The 22507-nt window shown below is 36.8% G+C and overlaps 2 protein-coding genes across 4 annotated transcripts in view; both read right to left on the reverse strand.

Moving 5' to 3' along the window:
* mfsd3 (major facilitator superfamily domain containing 3) overlaps positions 1-7404 on the reverse strand; it is a 29046-nt gene extending 21642 nt beyond the window's left edge. For all 3 annotated transcript variants that reach the window (XM_026212600.1, XM_026212599.1, XM_026212597.1), the window contains exons 1-3: positions 7276-7404; positions 5524-6256; positions 49-196 (exon numbers count right to left, since the gene is read on the reverse strand). In XM_026212600.1, the coding sequence (XP_026068385.1) occupies positions 49-196; positions 5524-6214 (839 nt within the window). In that variant the 5' untranslated portion in view covers positions 6215-6256; positions 7276-7404. The remainder of the gene's footprint in view (positions 1-48; positions 197-5523; positions 6257-7275) is intronic.
* A 938-nt stretch (positions 7405-8342) lies between these two features.
* On the reverse strand, positions 8343-11682 carry anxa1a (annexin A1a). Its single transcript, XM_026212601.1, has 13 exons — positions 11526-11682; positions 11041-11140; positions 10724-10808; positions 10545-10639; positions 10345-10458; positions 10181-10271; positions 9822-9901; positions 9553-9609; positions 9382-9475; positions 9206-9301; positions 8907-8965; positions 8658-8780; positions 8343-8537 (listed from the first exon to the last, which is right to left on the reverse strand). Exons 2-13 carry the CDS (start codon positions 11110-11112, stop codon positions 8484-8486), a joined length of 1020 nt encoding a protein of 339 aa, XP_026068386.1. The 5' UTR covers positions 11113-11140; positions 11526-11682; the 3' UTR covers positions 8343-8483.
* Between the last annotated feature and the right edge of the window lie 10825 nt (positions 11683-22507).

The raw sequence follows: 22507 nt of genomic DNA on the forward strand, positions 1-22507 counted from the left end.
AGTTTCACCATCGTTTTATTACCGAAAAAAACAAAACACACTCCCTACCTGTACTGAGAGAGCAAGAATCCCCCGATTGATGAGCCGCAGATGGAAAAAGCCATGGCAACCACCCCGTTCCACACCCCGAGCTCTCTGGCCGTCATGTGGTGGTCCAGCAGGAAGAGAGGAAACATGGTGATAGCCCCCTGTTCACCTGTTCAGAAAATATGAGGTTACATCAGCACATACACACTCAGTTCAACCAATGTAAACGCTCTTTCAGATAGACAGAACAAGAAGACCAAGAAAACGGAGCAGATTATAGAAAAAGTGCTGGATTTTTAACAAATTGCGTCAGACTTTTCTCAAAACTGGTGTTCCACAGATCACAACACAAACTTAGTCAAAACAAAACACTTGTTATCGGAGTATGAAAAAAAAAAAGTGTCATAACCTGAGCAGAGGCCACGTTTTTTCACACTTGAGTCCTTACCTTCCAGACACTTTTTTTCTGAACGTTTGCCACTTAAACCCAGACAAATGTGATAAAATCAAAAGCTGCCAGTGAAAATGCTGCGCAGAGTCCTGCGTCGCTGCATGATAGCGGGTGCACCGAGGCCTCGGTAACCCGCCACCGTGTATTATTTAACGCCATTGTCATTATTTATGGAGGCTGCCTTCAGTTCGACAGCGAGACAGCCCGCTGACTGACAGCTCTGAGACCGCCGTCAAAAAGAAACTGCGCTTCCGGGGTCCCCGGGATGAAACCGGTGAGAAACAAAAACAGAAAATCAAATCAAAAATCAGACGCTTCTGTCGGAGTTCTGCTACGGTCGCTGACAGCGCCACGTGAGCGCTTTGACATCGCTTTCTTTGAGGGGGATTGAGTCTGACAGTAGAACTAAATTTGTAAAGGATGTTGTAAAGTCTGTAATGTGGTGGCAACAATGAACAATGGGACTCGTTTTTCACATTCAGCGCATATTTTCTTCCTATAAGGCAGCTATGCCACTTAGGTCCAGTGCGTTTAAGTAAATAAGGATGCTGTTTTACATAATTATGAACACATAGAGCCAGTCACTTTCACTTTGTTTGTACGAAGAGCATTAAAAACTGATTTGACTAATGTCAAACACCCTAATCCTTGAGAAAATTTGACAAGGTTTCAGCATAACCATAACTCACTTGAATTAAGACCATAAAAACCATGGGGTAGAACTCATTACCATAATAAAATCACAGTAACAAAGGCTTATAAACTACACTTAACTCTTATATTAATAACACTTTTATTTAAAAATGTTTTAAATAAATAACTATTTAAATATCCTTATGATTATTCATTATAGAACAACAATATATGGATTTCCACTAAAATACCACAATAAATACAGTCAAAAATGTATGTAAATGAAACACTGCAGAATAAATAGTGTACATTGTGTCAACATGGAGTTGTAAATGTATACAAAGCACCAAAGATGATCAGTGAACAGCTCAGATGCTGCTGATCGTCTCGTATGCGCAGCTAGAAATGCGCTTCAGCATTCTGCCTCGGTTTTTTTTTTTCTTCTACGCTGCTTCAAACTAATTATTTTTTAAGCAGGGATTGAAAACAAACAACAAGGCTGCTTATTTATGTCTATAAATAATCTCAGAGCAACAATTGTCCATTTCACAAGGGATTTCATTAGACATCCACAAAAACACAGTGGAGGAAAGCAGAGAAGGGGAGGCACTGGGAGGAGAAACAGAGAGAGAGAGAGAGAGAGAGAGAGAGAAGAGATGCTGTATCAGTTCACCTCGGTTAACAACGATAGATAATGGAGAACAGATGAAGACAAAAGTGGACAACAGATTCAGGATGGCTGTCCAAAGGATAACGGCACTAATTACTAATGGAACGGTACTAATTATTTACATGCAATTACAATGAATGAGGACAGGAGCTTTCAATTCTCAAAAAGGAAGCACAAGCACCATAAATTAACAGTAGCTCACATGATTTATAATAGTTTGGTGTGATGGACAGACTAAAAAGTGATTTGCTGAGATCTTCCCTTCCAGTATGGTGTTAACTGTCAGTGATCTGAATTTGAAGACCAGCCTGATCCATCAGCAAATCGAGACCGGTTTTGTAAGTGGGATAAACTGGTTCACTAGAAATACTGAAGTCTAATTTTCACTCAAAATATAGCAAATAACACCAAACTCATGAACACCGCAGATCTCTCAACGAAGAATTTCTGTGAATATTGATTTACATTTTAGTCTGCACAATACAGTGGATAAATCAAATGGACTACTTAAAAAAGAAAAACATTTTTTTAAAGCTTGACATCTCCAGTTTTCACTTGTTTTTATTGCATTAAAAAGAAAGTCCATGATATTCTCCAAATATTCATGTATTGTGTTCCACAGAAAATAGAAAACCATACAGCTTTGGAGCAGCATGAGGATGCAATTCAATGAAACACCACCTCAACTAAACTTCAAAAGTGTTAGAGATGCTGACTAAAACCAGCACTGCGATACGTCTCAAAGTCTCGAATCCTCATCATGGGAACAGCCTGAGGAACCCGGACCCCTCCCAGGTCACAATGCCGTGTGTATCTGCATCTGTGTGTACTTGAGCAGGTTACACAACTCCATTGTAAATGCTCCTGAACCAACGACAAGCCCCATACCAAGTCTCTACGGACCTCTGAGGTTAGAATCCGCAAAGGTCTAGGTTATTCCCTTTACATTCTGGGACACAATGACATAATTGTTTGGACGAAACAAAAGCATTGAGAACTATCACTTGCACCGTTAACTATGTGAATGCGAGCGAAGATACAGTGGTATGGAAAGGGAAAGGAGATGCATCCTATTCAAAGTGTCATTTACTGTAAGCTCACATATCTAAACAGAATGCGTTTTAATGTTCACACCCGAGTTACACAATGGTCCAGACAATGGGGAAACAATTTAGGTCAACTAAAAGACATCACATACTTTACTTATCTTCTTTCTTGGATTTCTGTGTTCTCCATCATTCTCTACTCACATGTTTTCTCATCATACCCTATGCCCCCTGCACCCCACCATCTCTCTCTCTCTCTCTTTCACTCTCTCTTATAGTTGACCATGTGGTGGGTGTTCATTAATTCATCCCCCCTGCAGTCCTCTGCGGTCCCTCTGGAAAATATTGGCCTCCTGCTCGCGTCACCCCTCCATCCCCCCCGCATACCCCTCCGTTCCCTGGCCCCTGCTGTGCGGGACAGAGGGAGGGCAGCATCAGGAGATATACATGTGTGTATGAGTGTGTGTTATGTATATATACAGTTGGAGAAGGACAGTGAAAGACAGAGAGACAGAGCAAAAAAGTTGCTTTCTACTCCCATAGAGAATCCATCTTTAACCCCCAGAAGAACACTCCCGCCTCCAGCTGGACTCTTCCCAGGGAAGCTCCACGTCTGGCTCAATCCCAGCCTCCTCCATCCCGCCACTGTCCCCCCATCACCCTTTATCAACGCTTGGCCTGAGAGAACCTATATATAACACATTTTGGTAACAACCTGTGATGTGATAGAGGTACTACAGTAGATAGCATGCAACGTTGTGATTAATTTGTCATCTTAGAAGTACACAATATTCTACAATCCAAAAAACCTTGCAATAAAACTGGAGTTAATAACAGAAAACTTTAGTTTGTGAATTCCTATGTAATATTTATGATCACACAAAACAAGCAATAAAAGTAAAAACGACCATATAAAGGCATGGTGGATTCTAAGGACGGACAAAATATTATATATTCACCATAACCGTGCGTTAATAGTTTTAAAGTGATTTTATTGTTTTGTATCAATATTTATTGTTAAAAACCCAGCAAAATCAATACGTTTATTTTATTGTATTTTTTCTGTAAAAGTACCATCTCCTAAAATAAAAATAAAAAGTACTTAAATGTAAATGAGAAACAAAACAGCATTACATATTCATTCAAAAAAATTTGGGCTAGATTTTGATTTGTTTTTTTTTTTAAAGTTGATTTTCTAGTTTTTTTGTTGTTTTTTACTTTAAGCATAGACTGCACAATGTACTATTAAATTTATGCAAAAAAGTTGAAAGAGATTTAAAAAAAGAACAAAAAAACTTTGTTTTTGTCAATGGAAAAAAGAAAAATAAACTTAATGCAGAACATATTCTCTGAAATAAGTACTAATAACTTATGCAAATTAATTTCAAGTATATTCATATTATTTTTTTAAATGTTTATATATCTTTACTAAAAAGTAAAACACATACTGTTAAAGAAAATTATGTTTTGCATTGTACACTTTAAAGATGTTAGTGCATTAGTAAACTAATTTGCGTCATCCAAAGTGTTGTTTAATAGTGATTATGATGACAATCGGGGGAGAAACCTTATAAAACAGATTAAGAAGGGGGGGTGCCGCTTGTCCCGTCTGCTGAAGCTCATCCGATTACAGTGCCACCTCTCCCTCATTTGCCAGAGACACATACACATAACACTCAAAGCTTGGTTTTCTGATTAAATTGTTTTGAACAAAATATAACACTCAAATGAAGCACAAACTAAATAATCTGACATAAGCAGTGCAGCACAAATGTCTAAATTCAGTTTTCAATGAAAATACCACAGACACAAAGAGACTCTAATCCAGACATAATCCCCTTCTGGTGCCAAACACAACATTCAGTTCATTGAAAGTGATTTATTAGCTGCTATATGTATATATTCCTGATTCAGATCATGTCACAGAAGTGAGGGTTGTGGTCAAACGCTGGTGCAAAGTTAAATGAAAGATTTCAATATCAGTTCCAGTACATACACTTTGAACTGAACTGGGTAAACACACTGTGCATAATTTCCTGATGTTTACGGACTTCAGAGCCAATGAGAATAAGATGGCAGTAAGCATGGGAAAGGCCCAGATTGCCATCTTGTGGACAAACAACACACTACCATGACTTCGTTTCAAGTTCATGGTCATTCAAGGTAATTAATTAATTTTTTTTTTAAAGTAAAATTTTCCCGTCACCTCACTATTGTGATATTGTATAAAAACGTCACTTTCCTGGTAAAGAACATAAGGAATTACTGTATACTTGCTTGTAGTTGTCAGAGCACAGGAATAATTTTAAACATTTTATTTTATTATTATATATATTTAAATATATTATGTACACACACACACATACTATTTTTAAAATAATAATACATTTAAAATAATTACACCTTTTTTATAAAGAAAGTGACATTTATTTGTACCATCAGAATAGTGGGGCTGAAAGAAAGTTATACATTCTTGGAAAAACCTGCATTATGAATTTATAAATTTTGCTGTTCTGTCTGGTGATGTAGAAATGACACTTTATGTATTTTTACTGTATGAATATAGTCAGTTCAGTACTCTACAATAGGTGTGTTTCAACTTATTCAGCAAATTAGAGGGAAATGTAAATATACTTTTAGATCTCCAAATCATTTAACTCAATCTATCTGATGTTGAATTACGACAAATATCTTACCTAGCTTGTATGTGAGAACGTAGCACATCATCCATGGCGTTCCTGGCACAGACAAGAGCTTTCTCCACACCTTCCAGGGTTGCATCACATCCTTTGACCCTCTCCGTCCTTCTCCCTGTCCCCACACCGACTCTCCATCCAACACCGGGGCGCCCCACACGAACAGAGCAACACCACCGTAAACACATGCCAGCAGTGCGAACATCCAGCCCCAGCCTGCAACATCAATCACAGCCAAGAGCCCCCCTCCAGCAAACACAGAGCCAGCTTTATACCCCACCACCTGCACAGTGTTTCCCAGACCCAGCTCTCCCTGACCCTTGAGCAGCCGCACGGCCGCTCCATCCACCGCAATGTCCTGCACTGATGCTAGCACGTTCATAGCGAGCAGAGAGCCTGCTACGGCCATGTACTGAACATTAGGTGAGATAGTAGCGCTCACCAAACAGGTGAGAGCCAGACCAGCAACTGTGCCCACCAACCAGCAGCGCTTGGTGCCAGTCCGGTCCACCAGAGGGGCCCAGAGTACCTTGAGCACCCAGGGGAAATAGAGGATTTTGGTGAAGCTGATGCGGGTGAGGGAGTGGCCGGCACCGCGCAGGTACACCGGGAGCAAAGAAGACTGCAGGCCATATGGAATGCCCTGGATGAAGTAAAGGAGACCCAGGAACACCAGTTTGTCGTTCATCATTGAGAAAGGTGGGTTTGGGGAGCCTCAGCTCATGGCTGTACTCTGTAAACAACACAATATAGTGTGTGACAGGGACTTAAAGTAACATGGTTTCTATTCAAGACAAAACATCACAACTAAATGCAGTGAAATTTTAACTATTATATAACATCATGCTTCCTCAGTTGATTGATTACTGTACATTAATACAACTGTATAACACGTTTTCTGGAATGTTATGATGTTTAAACAATCTTATCTAATGCATACATTTAGTGCAACAGAATAAAGGCAGGTTTTCAAAAATCCTCCTATCATTTTGTTGAATTATCAAGGTTCAGGTTTTTTTAAAGAGGATATTTTTTGGGGTCGTCTTTTTTTAATCAATCCATGAATCAGGAGATATCGTCAACACCCAGAAACATATAAAATCCTTAAAAGAATGATAGGAATTAAACTTGAACGTTTGATGTGAGGAAGAGCTATTGAATGGAATATATTTCTGACAATATATTTATCTTATTTCTGCTTGGGGAAAAAAAATCATTTCGAGAAAATGCCTATTTAAGATATTGTATCTGTAATCAGACGCAAATAGATGTGTAATAAAATAAAAAATAAAACACGGTTCAGTGGATATATGTAATAATATAAACACACGTCAATCTTGGATGCTTATTTTTCACTAGTTTGAAAGAAGACATGTTATGGAATCAAAATAGACCAAATTTTTTAATTGACAAGTGCAAAAGGCTTTGCTAAGTGTCTTAACGTTACCATAAAAACACAAACTAGCATGGCAAAGAGTGTTGTGTGGTCATTCATTCATGACAGCTGGATATAACTGACATAACTAATGCAAGTCTCATCAGATACGTTTTATACACAATCTGCAAAAAACTGCTAATATTAAAATATAAATATTAGAGAATTACATATTCAAGAACGATTTAATTTAGTCATAAACAGTCCATTCTGTCACAACATGTTCTACTTGAGAGATATTAACAATTAGGATTAAGAACAACAGAAACTATGTAAATTGAAATGCACAAATAACACAATTCAAGTACAACAAATACCTTGCTGTATTTACAGGTAACGAACGTTAAATGTCTCCTTCACCCGCTGTGATCTATGCAGCATAACCTCTGTTTTCCAATCCTCGGTACTTCCGCGGGAGCCCTTGACGTCACGCGCTCTTTAAACCAATCACCATACAGTCCTCGAGAGTGCTCACAGCCAATAGGCCAACAGCGCCAACTCCCGTCATAACAAAGGTACTGCAGCGTAAGGCTGACGGAGACGGAGAGACGGCAAATCTAGGCCATGGAGTACGTGATTTTAAGATATCAGCCCTCTCCCTTAAGTCTCAAACTTTATCGCTTTTCCTACCGCTCCCATTGCTCCACTCAAACATGTTTCTAACACACAGTCCAAGTCGTAATTTGTCTTCTGTCATCCTGAATATTTTGTGGTAAATGTCTGCATAGTTTAGTGTAGAAACCATTACAGGGTATTTTTTTATGGATTCCCGTAATAAACATGAAGGCTTCTTTATCCAAAAGAAATGCAAGTTTTACTTGAATCAAATGGTCATTATGATTTGGTGATAGATCATCATTATATGATTAATTTTAGAAATTAAGTGTTTTTTTATATTCATATTTATATGAAAAATATTTTTTCTATTTATAAGCCAGCAAACAGGCGAATGTTCACTTAAAAACCAAGAACTTTTATGCACATTTTCCCTTGGTTAATACCTACTCAACAGGTGTTTTGTGTTTATGACCGAGTAGTGTGGTCTCATCACTCTCTAATATAGAAGCCAAATAAAATATAAAATTTATAAGGACCAGTTGGGGTTCCTCAGATTGCCACACTTTCCTGTCTTGCTGGAGCACCCTTTAAAGGCACCTCAAAAACTTGAGTTGGTTTACAAATTAGAGCCCAGTGAACAAACTTTTTTGTGACTCCAACCAGTAAAACTCTTAGTGATTATTTGTGTTTATGTGATCCCCTTCATATCTAGGAGTCATTAAACTTCCATTTTGTGCAAGTTTTTGTTTGTTTTTAAAATCCACATGACTTAACAGTACAGTATACCATTCACTTTAGAAGCTCTGCATGAATTGACACAGACATATACATTTAGTCAAGTTTTTATTTATCAAAAACATTGCTCGTGTTACTATTACTACAGTTGTTTATATGGGGTGTTTAATTAGTATATTGAAAGCTGTTGGTATGCTGGTGGTTCTTCATCTGTATACATTAGTGCCACCAATTAGTTGCCACACAAGGCCAGCAGGATTGTCTCGTAGTCTCCTTTGGTGTCATCCTAAAACAAACAAAACAATCTTTAACAACTGAATCTATACAGTCTAACATTTATTCATCTTCGTTTATGTATTGAATAGTGTAATGACCATATTTAAAATTTGCTAAGTGAGATATTTACCTGGATCTCCTGGTAGAGGCTCTTGCCAAACTTACTCTGGTACTCTTGCTTGATTTTGGCCAAGTCAATCTCAGAGCGGCTCACCAATATTCTGGTCAGGATCTTTCCTTTATATCCAGAGCCCTGTGAAAAGATAAATAATTATTCACACTTGAGAGGTCCTTTTAGTTTTTAAATTGCGATATTTAAAACAGCTGTAATATAATTTTGAATTTAAAATGGATCCATTAGATTGCCTTTAACACTTGCCTTCATTGCCTCATTTAGTTTTTCAGCAAAGAAAGCAGGTTTGTTTCCAGCACATTTCACTGTTGAGAGGAGTCACAATAAGAAAAGATGAAAATATTTATTTTGAAAATGGCGCTCAAAGACCAGCTTCTGTTTCACTGCTCAAAGCTTAAAATAACATTGCATACAGTAAAAAGACACATTCAAATAGCATTCAATTCAAGTCTTAAAAGGTATGGTACATCTTATTTTTTTATATGAATTTTAAACTGCAGCATGTAATGCAATCTACAGATAAAAAGGTTTCAGAAGTGTCTCACCAACAGAAATCAAGCAGTTCTCGATATCACCCTTTAACTCCTGATCAATGGCTTTTGCGACATCCACCTTACTGTACTTGGAGTACAGCTGAAAAACTAAAATGTAAAGAAAAGTGGATCAGAAGAACGCTCACTACTCATTTTGAAAAAAGGGAGGTGGAGGAAGTCAACCATACCTCTCCTCAGGTGAGAAGCATTCCTTGAAGTGAGGATGTCAATGAAGACGCCACAGTCCGTGCCTTTTCTTTTCTCTCCTGCCTCATACAAGGCCTACAGGCAGAATCAGAGGTCAAAGAGACATGTACACACAATGACCAACCACATACTTGCAATACACGGTTAATTACCCTGGCATCTTTGTCAGCCAAATCCTCTTGCACAACACTGTCTTCACTTCTGGTAGCCTGTGGATTCAGATAAAAGTTGAGCAAGGAGCAAGAGCATTTTGTGCCAATTCAAGAAACAAATCACTCTTCTAGAAAGAAGTTTTCTAGAACTTCTTTAATTAGCAAAATCACTCTTCTTGTAAGCTGAATCAGATGTGAGTGAGGAGACATCCAAACCATGCAGTACTAGGAGGGGCAGAATTGAGAAACACTATATGAGTGAAGCCAACCTTGCAGAGAGAAAGCAGGCCATTCCTGAAATCTCCACTTGTCTCAGACTTGATCTCCGCCTCTAGATCCTTCTTATAGTCTATAAGAAAACAAGACACATTTTAAGTTTTTATCTATACTGCCTTCACATACCATAAGCCATGAGTATCCAATCCTGCTCATAAGGAGACCAGTGTCCTGCAGAGTTTAGCTTAAACCCTAGTTAAACACACCAAAACCAGCCAAGCAAGATCTTCAGGATCACTAGAAACGTCCAGACAGGTGTGGCCAAGCATGTTAGGGCTATACTCTGCAGGCTGTTGGCCCTACAGAAGGAAGATTGGACACTGAACCAGATGATCACTATCATTTATATTACCTTGTTTGAAAACCTGTTTAATATCTTGGATTTCTTTATTGGTCCTGGAGGCCAAAATCTCAACAAGTGTATCTTCGTCTGTGCCCAAACCCTGAAGAGAAAAAGACTAAGTTATGAAGCCCATGTAAAATCTCACGTGGAGAAAAGTCTGAAAATAATCTTACCTTCATGGCACTTCTGAGCAAAAAGGAATCATATTGAGCTGGGGTCATCAACAGGGCCAGAACCACTTCTTCCAGTTCTCCTTTAAGAGCAGCTTTCAGCGCAACATCCAGAGGCTGGACAGAGGACAAGTGATTTAAGTGAGGGAGGACTTAGACAGACAGTAAAAATATGTTGATATCAGGTCCAGTGAGTGTGATACCTTGCCGTTTGTTTGCTGGTAAGCGGCCTTGATTTGCTGGCGCTGGGCATTGCTCCTGCGGACCAGCGTTTCAATGATGGTGACCTCGTCCACACCTGAGAACAGAAACTTATTTCAACAGAGCAAAAACATGTAGATGCATTTTATTCATCTTCACTTTTCAGAATTCATATGCCTACCCTTTGCCTTGATAGCTTTGTCCAAGACAGCTACATCAGCAGCTGCATTAAACTGAGCAAAAGGCTTCACTGTGCCCTGTCCCCCCTAAAGACACGAGAGAACTCATTAAAATCCTTTAAAATAGCTTACCTATAATCATATAATTCAATAAAAATAACATTCAAGAAATGAATTTTAGGAAGGAAATGCAGAAATAATGAAACTCTTGCCCTTTAACAGGATGGAAGTGACTAGAATGGGGAGTGGAGTACATTCCTGTCTCTGACTCATTCAGTCTGGTTCTGCTCAAATTTTCCAGCAAGCTGAATAAACTTACTGTGGTGTCTTTTACAGTGCTGACTTGCATGCCCTGATAGGAAAGCTGCTGAAGTAGATAACCGAGTGACATTTTGGCACCTGAAACTCACCAGCTCAACCTACAATACACGTTGGAATATATTAAAATACACACAGTATAACAAAAAAGCAGAATCTTTTTCAGGAATTAATCATCCAGGTTTTCTAGCGGTTTTAATTAATCTTACAGGAAATACATGACTTGCCAAAATAACTAAACGTTAAACTCACAAAACCAGGATGTGGAATTTTATAGCACAGAGTGTGCAAAGTTTTCTATAACTTCTTTCATTAGCAACTTTTTTTTTTTTTTTACATTAAAATTTTTATTCTCATTTGCATTTTTTTCAGTAAACAAAAACAACGCTTTCATAAATATTCAACAATTATATATTTAACACTGACAGCACTGTCGAGAGTTACACAACGTGTAAGAAGTAAAGAAAATCCCAGTTACCCACTTACCAAGACGAAATACACAGCAAGCGAGGGAGCTGGAGGAGAGTGTTGTCTGTATTTATACTCACAGAACCGCGCCTAGCAACATCAGTTTAACACGCGCTACAGCAGGGCGTTGACTCCTTCCCTATTAAACACCCGCTTCTTAAAGACAAAACCGTGGGCTGCGTGCTTTTTTCTTTTAAAGATGCAGTATCAGTTTTTAATTTCTTGCTAAAAAGGAAATAACTAACATAAAGAAATCCATGTTTTTTTAAATGTTTTTAATCCTCTGGTGCTCTTCATCGGAATGCTACCAAACTTTTATGCCATTTGGAACATGAACACACAAACACAACTGAGGGCGTTGATTAAATCAGGCAAAGTGTTCGTAAAGCATAGTCACACTTTTGAGGGTTTATTTTACATGATTTGAGTCGCTACATAAGATCACATGACCATACTTTAAATTGAAAGGAAATAAATGCTCACCATGATGATTACAAAAATACTAAATTTACAAGTTATACTGTACAGAATTAACAACACATACACACTCCAGGTGAATTATGTAACAGATATGGACAATGTGTGATCACTTTGAGGCCAACTCACTTCAGATTTATTTTTCAGGGAACTCAACAGACAGCCATTGTCTTAGCTCATGCAACACTTGAAACTGAAATTAGATGCAGAGAGGCATGTCTGTTGAGTTTTTCTAAGCTTTTTAATAGCAGGCTAGTTAAAAATAGTGCAACCTTGTGTAAAACCACAACTAAACAATTCTGTGTGCATGCATGCAATGAACAAAGACTGCTGCTGATTTAGTCAGGTGGTTTAAAACAAACAAACAGCTTTATCCCAAATGCATTGGAGCAAGCAATACAAAATAAAGTTAAAAAATAAAAATAAAGTTAATAATGGAGCTTAAAAATAAATAGAGAAAAAATAATTCAGTGCCCAATTTAATTAAAATTATATTGTAATTGTTTTTTTTCATTTAATTAATTAATTAATTAATTTAACTATTTACTTATAAATGTTTGGGCCTCCATGTTAAACACCTTTCACTTATAAATGTATTTGTCCCCAGGATGAGATGCTGTTGCCAAAAGTGTGCAATGTGAATACTCTGGTTGTTGGCTGCACACCATCGAGATGTAGACAGTTTTACGCAATTTTTCGCAAGCAGTTTATGTGAAGCTTTTTATGGCATTCATTCACTAGCACTGTGTTGAGAAATTTTAATTAATGTCTTTCTTTTTTTTTTTTTTTTACCACAGTTCAGTGGATATGATGGCACATTATGTACTGTATCAGTCTGAACAACTGGTTAATTAACCAAATTTATTAGAAAAGGCCATTGAAGAACAAAAAGAGACAAACAATGCTTCCAGTTCTACTTCATTCTTCTATACACACCAACCAAATTATAGCAACGACGAGACAACTTACCTATCAGTTAACATTCCTTAGACTAAAGATCCACTGATCTACAAAGATACAGCCAGTCATTGCTGTTTTTTGAATACAGAGCTATTGGGACACATATTAAGGAACAGGACTGACCTAACACTGTCTAAACATGTTCTCTCCCTTTTACTTTTTTCCAGTATTTCCTAACACCCTATGCTTAATCATGTAACCTCTAGTCTAAACAAGCCTGTTTCATTATTTAACATGAACATGCATCTAGTATTCTACTAATTTGTGATATTCAAACATTTCTGCCAAAGATCCACTAACACAACCAGGTGTGTTGATTTAGTTGCTCAATGTCATCTCCATATGTATTAAATGATGATTTTCAACAAGTGTAACTCACTTGACAGCTTTAATTATATAATTTATATTGCAAAGATTTTTTTCTACTCCACTCAGTAACCATATTAAAATGCTGTAATAATTAACAGGAGGATGAACTATACATTATTATATTTAGTTTTCCGTTAATAAGACAGGTGTCTAAAATGTTACACCAAAAAAAAAAAAAAAAAAATTTAAATAAAAAAAAAGATGTACCTTTCTATATAGAACCATTCTGTACTATATAAAGAACTATAAAAAATAAATATGACTTGACTTTAATGTAGAATGATGTAATATTATAAAATGCACGGAATTTCACTTAAAAAAAAGTTTGGAAGTTAAAAGCACAAATTAGGCTACTTGATTATTTATGGAAGAAAATTATATTAAGTTTGACAAGTCAATGCTTGTATATATATGTATCATGAGAACATGATGTCCGATCATATGGTCAGTAATTCACAAACCTGATGGATGATCACAATGCAGGTTTTCAATTAGCATTGTACTAGACTAGAGAGATAGACCTGTCTAGATCTAATGACAATCTCTATCTCACACATTGGAAACCTGACGACAGTCTGCAGTTTGTGTCGGCCATTCAAGCAAACTAATCCCACCTGAAACCTCATCCACTGAGGTTAATATTTAACAAGCATTGAGAGTTTAGTTCCTCACAAAGACAAGCATCTTTCCAGTTTTTCTCTATTATGTTTGCAAGCCAGGTCTTCCTACAGCTAACCACAGTCAAGTGTCATCCTGAATCCAGGTAATCGCTCTGATTTACTGATTCCTTTAATCTGATTGGTAAAATCGATAGTGATGATTTCACTGATTATGTTAATGTTCATCTGACTGATACACCAAAATATATTCAGTGTAATTTTTTTTTTTCTGTCTATAGCCAGAGGTAGCTTTTGTTTACATAGCGAAAAGAGTTTTCACACCCTCTGCTTAATCCTGGTTAGCAAAATGGATGGGGAATATAGAGACTATTTCTATGTGGGAAGGCTATTGTTTAAGTTGCATGTACCCTACTGAACGGCACTGCTAAAGTTACATGTTTGTTTGTGTGTGTTGAAGGAATCCTGCTGGTGTCATGTACAGCCACGTCTGAGTGTAACCCACAGACAGTGTTGTAATGTATCATTGTGACGTGTGCTTTGTATCATTTCCAAGCAAAACAGAGATACGAAGACTCTGGCATCATGTATGTCAATTCTGAAGCAGAAAATGTGTCCATGTCTTTGAACTTTATGGGCAGGAAGTTACGTAACCATACTGTTGCTCCAGCAGCAAAACAATGTAAGTAAATATCACATTCACACAAGTGCCTACTCCTTCCGTTCATCTTAATACATCACTTAAGTTTGGTGTTATCGGACTCTCTGTCTCTCTCTCAAGGCAAAGCCCTCAGTTTTCTTTTTTTATGTATTTTTATCGAATATAAATGTATGTCTCTTGGTTAAAATGTAATCAACATTCTATTTATTAAAGCCAAGTATGAATCTCATCAATTTAGCATTGTTAGGCATTTTACAGTTAATAATAACTCAAGGCAGGAACAATTTCAAATATGTATATAACTTTTTTTGTCATCAAAGCTCAGTAAATATTGGTCACAGACACAGAGATTTACTTTAAGTACTCAGTAGTGTTTATCAGTGTGCTGTTGTCTCTGTTAATAGGGTGATTTTAGTAGAAAAACTGTGTTAAATATTACTTCATGCGAGGATTCAAACCCACACCATGATGGCTATGAACATCTTATTGTCTAAAACACAGTGTTTTCTGTGTATCTAGTTGCCTGGGAGACAACTGACCTTTCTCGGTATCATGAAGATCCTGTGGTCTCCACACGAGTGGTACTTTCTCATGCCATTGGGTCATCAGAGGAACTGCCAGGCAGTGTTCCTGATCTGAGAGAAGTGGTCCAGTGGTGTAGACCATGTAACAACCATAACACACTCCTAGACCAGGATAAAGATAGAGGTGGGTCGAAAGTCCCTGTCACCTCCCAGAGTCTAAACATAGCCTAAATATTCTGCTCTAAATATTGTCTAATATTGGCTTAACATTTAAACTGACACCTAGTTCATCTTTACTGTACCTAAAATAACTTTTTTAACCTAATTTTATAACTTTATAACCATCTTCCTTAAATGTTTGATTTATTTACATTTATTATTTTTTTTTCTTTTAAGCGAACACATCTGGAACAAGTGTTTCAACATGATGTTTATGCCACTGAAAATGTTACAAGAAGAAACTGCAGAAAAAAAAAGCAAAAATAATCTCTGTATTTGAGTACTTCAAGGGACAGTCAACCGAAAAATCTAATGTCTGTCATCATTTACTCCAATCCTTCTTTTTTTGTGTGTGTAACACGTTTTTATACAGTGTAACACAAAAGGAGATATTTTGAATAATGTTAGTAACCAAACAGATTTGGGTCCTGCTGACTTCAATAGTGGACCAAAAAAAAAAAAAGATGCTTGCTTACCAACATTGTTCAAAATATTTTCCTTTGTGTTCCATTGGCAAAAGAAAAATTCTGCAGGTTTGGAATGACAGAAGGGTGAATAGTTGATGACAGAATTTGCATTTTTGGGTGGACAAACCCAAGGTACAAATATGAATGTGTTTTGTCATGTACAGACTTGTTTAGGTATTTAAAAAGTTTATTCAGTGTCATTGTGGAAATATAATGATAGTTATGTAATTGTTTATTTAATAAAGTGCATACAGTAATTACTTTGTGCTCAAATCTCACTTAATTGCATAGTAATTAAACCTTACATCTGTTAATTTAGTTTTAAATCAAGAAATAAATAATAATTAAAATCTAAAATAATGTGTATGTATTTGTTATGTGTGTGTGTGTGTGTGTGTGTGTATACACACACACACACACACACACACACATATATATATATATATATATATATATATATATATATACATGTTTTTTTTTCCTATATTGAATGTTATTGTTTAATTGGATATGTGTGTGTATTGGACAATTACCAGTCTACTTAATTAACCTTGCTACTGTAGATTTACTGCACCCTGTTGTTTGGCATATCAATACCTAGACAATGACTGTCACTGATCTATCCCCCATGTAGAGGAAATGCTCATCAAGGCTGTGTATAACGATCTCCAGCCCGAAGAGTTAAATGTCACTGTAACAGCACGTAGTATTTGAAGGTCTCATGGCTGAGGGAAGGTAGAGTCAAATGGAATACGGTCACTGTGGTCCAAAAAGCTAAGGCAAAGGTAGGTCCTGTCAGTGGAAATGGGGCATACTTAAATCCTGATCAAAAAGTACAAATTTTCATATGATTTTAATCACAGCAGCCAGTGTGTCTTCTGTGAGTGCAAGTGTAAGACATCCTGAAGTGACTCTTAAGCTATGCATAAGCCAAGTAGATATCACTCCTTCATGGCTTCTGTCCACTCTGCATTGTTTTCTGATTTATCCATCAGATGTTACCTAAGCCAGAATGTTTTGGTTCAATAATGCATTATTTTTGTTATCCAAGAGTTTTTGTTTTCTTCTTGCACTAGTCACATGTCTGTTCTTCCCTCTGTTGTCCTGGGGCCAGAGGGTGGGAATGAGATGCCTCATCTGATGCCATGTGTTGTTGATTCTTCAAGGCCCATTTATTACCACACATTCTTTAACAACTCAAAAACCTGAATTTATACCAGTTCTCAAAAAGACAAATCTCAACAGGTTCCAGTACACACCTTGAGTCATTTTGGTTTTGTTTACCCAAAGCAGAGCTGTTAGCATTAAAGAAATTTTGTATGCAGGCGTTTCACAACTGTTTGACGTAGGTACTTAATTAGTAAAGCTCAAGTACCTCTTCATCAACAACAAATATACTAAACATAATTCAGTACTTCAATTTATTAAAGTGGCCAAAGTGAATCACCTTTACACAAGTGATATTCTGGGTTAAAAAGACTTAATGTTTCTTTCCTCAACAAAAGCTTTAATAGTAAACTATTTAATATAAAATGTTAACAGTTCTAGGGACTATCATGAAGAAACATAGGCCACTATGTATTTCAGTTGTCTATATGACTGTTACCATACCAACAGATAAGAGATGATATGATTGCAATGAAGAGGAGACATCAGGAGATGATCCAAGAACTGGAGGAGAACTTACTCATAGCCTCATGAGAGGATCAGATGATATGCTTGTTTACTGATCATTCAGTCAGACGAACAACAACTACATTGTGATTTTATGCACACTTAAGAATATTCATGTGTGTGTGTAGGAAAAAACAGCTCTTAGAATGAAGACGCATTATTAAAATAAGCTTAACACCCTGAAGAGAATCATAGAAATTTAACAGGAAAGAGTGGCCAGAAAAAAACCCATTCTGGGAGGAGGTCAGGGTGAGTCATACGCATCATTAACTTGGTTTTACTTCCTTAATTTCCCAAATTCTCATTGGCTTGAACACAATACATGTAATTACTCATTCAGGGCTAAATCTAAACACATGAAGTAATCTTAGTGACATGTACAGCTACTATAACATTTTTGTTTATCACCTTAAAGGGATAGTTCACCCAAAAATGAAAATTCTATTAATTACCCACCCTCATGTCATTCTAAACCCGTAAAAACTTTGTTCATCTTCAAAACACGAATTAAGATATTTTTTATGAAATTCGTGAGTTCGCTTACATTCTGTGCATAGCAAGGGTACTACGTTCAAGGCACAGAAAGATAATGTTGTTAAAATAGTCCATGTGACATCAGTGGCTCAAACTTAATTTTATAAAGCTACAAGAATACCTTTTTTTTTGTGCACAAAGAAAACAAAAATAACAACTTTATAACTATCCCATTAATTTATTGTCATATTGCTGTCACCTGGCTATTTTTACGTAATATTTCATTTTCTTGGGATCAGAATCTAGAGGATATAAATTAAAAACTTGAGGGGCAACACAAAATGCTTCAGTTGAGGAACCAACAAGACTTAAGAAAAGGTATCAGATTGTGCTATTACATCCTCACATATAGCCTACATATAGGCAAAAACATGCTGGGGTAAAAACAAAAAAGAAAAAGAAAAAAAATAAAATAACGAAAAGGTTTTACATCTAAAATACGGTTATCACATCACACAACTTTCACCAGTACGACTGTTTAATAGTTAAAACACTGTTCAATGAGCAAGAGCAATAATATTAGGTCACTTACATTTTAGGCTGAACCACGACGCATCCCACAGACAGTGTTGCCAGATTGGATGGACTTTCCAGCCCAAAGGCTCACAAAACCCCGCCCAAAATGTCAAAATAACGTGATGGAATATGTAAATCGAGGTTGACAAGGACCATTTTTAACTCCTCAAAACAAAATAAGGACGACAAAATAATTTAAATATAGGCTACCATTAAACAAGTTTCCCATTAACGAATCAAACAGGGGCAAATAGCCTTTAAATAGAATTAGGCTACCGAACATGAATAAAATATGCATGCAGACAGTCAAAACAGCAATCAGGAATTTAACCGATACCCCCGAGACACATGCATCGTTTTTATTGTCAGTCAGAATAATCCAATTTAAATGCAAAAAAGTCCTCAATATAAGTAAAAAAGCAACGTATCCACACTCGTTTATGCACGCACCATGACAGTCAAAAATTAGTAATTCATACTGAATTATAATCTGACAAAAAAAAAAAAAAAAAAAAAAAAAAAAAACCTTCGTGTCGCTCTGTAATTTTACAAAGAACTAGAGGAAGCCTCTTTTACAAACCAGCCTCTGGTTAAGTAAAATATTAGATATTAGAACATAATATAGAACTTTGCACAGTCAAAACTAATCAAGTCTAGCAGTTTTAAAGGATTTATCAATCTGGAGCGTTTGGAAGATAAAAGATAGGATCGTATAAACAATCCTATAAAAGATAACGTTATGTAGTTTCGGGTTTGAATGATTATTTAAAATGTGCTCTGATTTCGGAGTTGCAGTGATAAACGTTACACTCCACAATAATTCAAGTTTTGAGAGTTGAGTCTCTCTCCCACTCTTTAACTTATATTTAAGCATTGCGATTACTTGAATATACAGTCATAAAAAATCTGATATTATCACGCAAAAATTTGTCAATCATGAATAACGTCAAGCTGACCCCAAACCAGCCCAAATTTCGTCCCAATCTGGCAACACTGTCCACAGAAACCAGCCGATTCATTGCTGAATGATTCCGTGTTCTTAACGAATCGGTTGAGTCAAAGTCTCAATATCCCACGCATTAACATCTGATGAATCAGCCGTTTGAACGAATCGCTTAAATGAACAACTCAGTGACTCACTCATTTAACGCTCACTACTGGCACCTACTGGCGTTTTAATTTAGTTTAAAAGTATAACTTCCACCATCATTTCTTGTTTGTATAAAAATATTGAAAGAATATTTAAAACAATCTCATTATTCAATGCAATTGTATTTTTTTCAGTGTAAATGATTTAATTTGATAACGTAGAGATAAAATTCACATTATTTTAATTGAATTTATAGATTTAATGCAAGAATTTAAAATGAAAGATGCAGTATTAATGAGGTTGGGGGGGGGGGGAGCCCTCCATAAAGGTAAAAAAAATGCTCTTGGAATAAATATATATATTAAAAAGCAAAAGGTTTATATCTCATAGCTGAAAACTGATAGATATTGTTTAACAGCACAGCAGGAGCTGCATTTGGCCAGAGCAGAGATGGGGAAAGTCCAGGAGATGCTTGAGGCCATTCAGGAGAAGAAAGAATCAGAAAATACATCTGAAGAAAAGGTAGGAAAATCAATACAAACATCATTCCCAGCAGTGAAGAATATCTTCATTCTGAAGGATTCCCTGCAAGCAGGACATGTTGTAGTATTTACCAGGCATTGATTTTTACTGATGCGAGGCAATGCGAGACTGAGACTGAAAGCAGTGACTCAGATGTACCACTAGATAGAGCTGAAGCTCAGCTGGAGATTTTAAAGGATAACCTCTTGAAGAGGGAGCAAGAGATCTCAATGCTCATGGAAGGACAAGAGCGTGTGACAGATCCTGAACAGTCAGCATACGCTCACCTCCTCAGGGTTTACATGAGTAAAATAAGTTTGAAAACATTACTTAAAGACACTTCTGTTTTTTGTTCCACAATATGAACTCCACACAGTGATAGCTAGCTCAAACATGAATTGACATGGACATATTTAAAAAAATAAACAAGAATTGCTAACAAAATCTTACTTTTAGTCTTGAAATCTGGCTTACAAATTTATAATGACCGAACAACACCACTTTCTTGCATAATTTATTCCAGGATCATTATATTTATGCTGAGTTAACTAGAGGCTAAACAGCAGTTTGTCTGCTATATTCTTAAGCTTCAGTGCAGGTTGTCATGCCAGGGGCTAAACCCACTATCATTGGTAAATATGATAAAATAATAACTGTGTAAATGAATAGTAGTCTCTTTGTGAATGCTTATTAAATAATTTCCGTGTTATTCTTAGAGACTGACGTGACTGAGGCATGGACAGCAGAGCTGGATGAAAGAGTCAGAGTACAGCGCACACTTTTATTCTGCACACATTCTCACTATTCTCTCTATTTGAAGCAAATCAAAGATGAAAACAAGAAGATTATTGAAAACTACACAACTAAAAGAACCTTGAGGAAAAAGTACTACAACATGGTGGAGGACATGAAAGACATAGTTTATGACTGAAAACATAAAAATGTTTCTTAAACAGGAATTGTTGGCAGATAATTATGACCAGAAAAGGGAAAATCCCTTTTGTGGGTGTACTATTTCATCTGCGGTTTTGGGCCACATATCTCCAAGACCTTTGACTGCTTTCCCAGACGTTGTTTTTTATAAAACTAGCTACAGTCGCTTTCTGCCCTTGTAAGGTTTAAATGATTTTCTAGACTCAAATGAAGAATATCCAGAGCAGACCAAAAGAGGTCACACCATCATCGCTTGTCTTGATGACTACTCTGTGATCCTGGAGACCCCTGGAGGACCTTGTGAGATTCGCGTTGGTCTGAATGAAAATGCAAATTCATTCTTTGCCACTAGATGCCGCTTTTGGAGCGGTAAAATAGCGGTTTCCCCGGTAACGCTGTACACAAAGTAGCACTGTGCTCACAAACGCTGCTTTATCAGGCATTACAGGCTCTTGAAATGAAAATTAGATCAATCGTCCTATCACCACAGATTAACCTCACACAAAGGAGGGGTTTGGAAAAATGAATCGTTGACATTGAGCAAATCGTTCTGAGTCATTGAGCAAGTAAGGTAAAAATAAATGCATATTATAAGACAATGGAAGTGTTTTTTGACCTCGCATACAAGTCTAATTGTTTTTTAAACAGGAACGAAGAACTACATTATTTGCATTATTCCACAGAAAAAATAAACTGGTTAAGTGACAATTTTTTTAGAGATCTATTTCTTTTAAATATATACGAAATGGGGCATTTTGGGCAGATTCCCATAGATGTTAAGATGCTATTTTTTCCTACGCTAATTCGGTGTGCGATCGATGGATTTACCATATATATTTTATTTGCGTATGGCCATACAGGTTCAGGGAAATCCTTCACAATGGGGTTTGAGACCAAGAACATTCACCAAGATCTGTGAGATCATCCAGGATATTTTAAATTTGAGTTTAAGTACACTTGGTAGTCGGTATGTGTTTCTTGAGCTGTGCTGATGACATACAATAGTCATTAAACTTCTTTCTTTTGCCCATCCTCAGGTTTCAGCCTACATGCTGGAGCTGTACAGTGACCGCCTACAGGATCTCTTTGTGAGCCCCACTGAAGCTTTCAGCAAGCGAATTGAATTTGAGAGGGACAGAAAGGGGCTTGTGTTTCGCCCATGGAGCAGAGACAAAAGAGACCACCAGCACTGGTGAATTCTTTGCATTATTTGAGCAGGGATGTGCAAACTGCAACATTGTGACCACAAGTATGTAACTTTAAAAGTCTTTTCACCCCCAACTTTTGTCTTGGATCCTCTCGCAACAATCTGTTCCCCAGGAGGCAAACTCTGTTAACAAATCTTGGAGTGCCCTCTGAGATGTAATTTCAGCTTTGTCAATGGAGCAGCCTCATGTTCTCAACATGTTTCTCAACATTTCTCCCTCCAACCTGGAT

Source organism: Carassius auratus, chromosome 30 (genome assembly GCF_003368295.1).
Source record: "Carassius auratus strain Wakin chromosome 30, ASM336829v1, whole genome shotgun sequence".
NCBI lineage: Eukaryota > Metazoa > Chordata > Actinopteri > Cypriniformes > Cyprinidae > Carassius > Carassius auratus.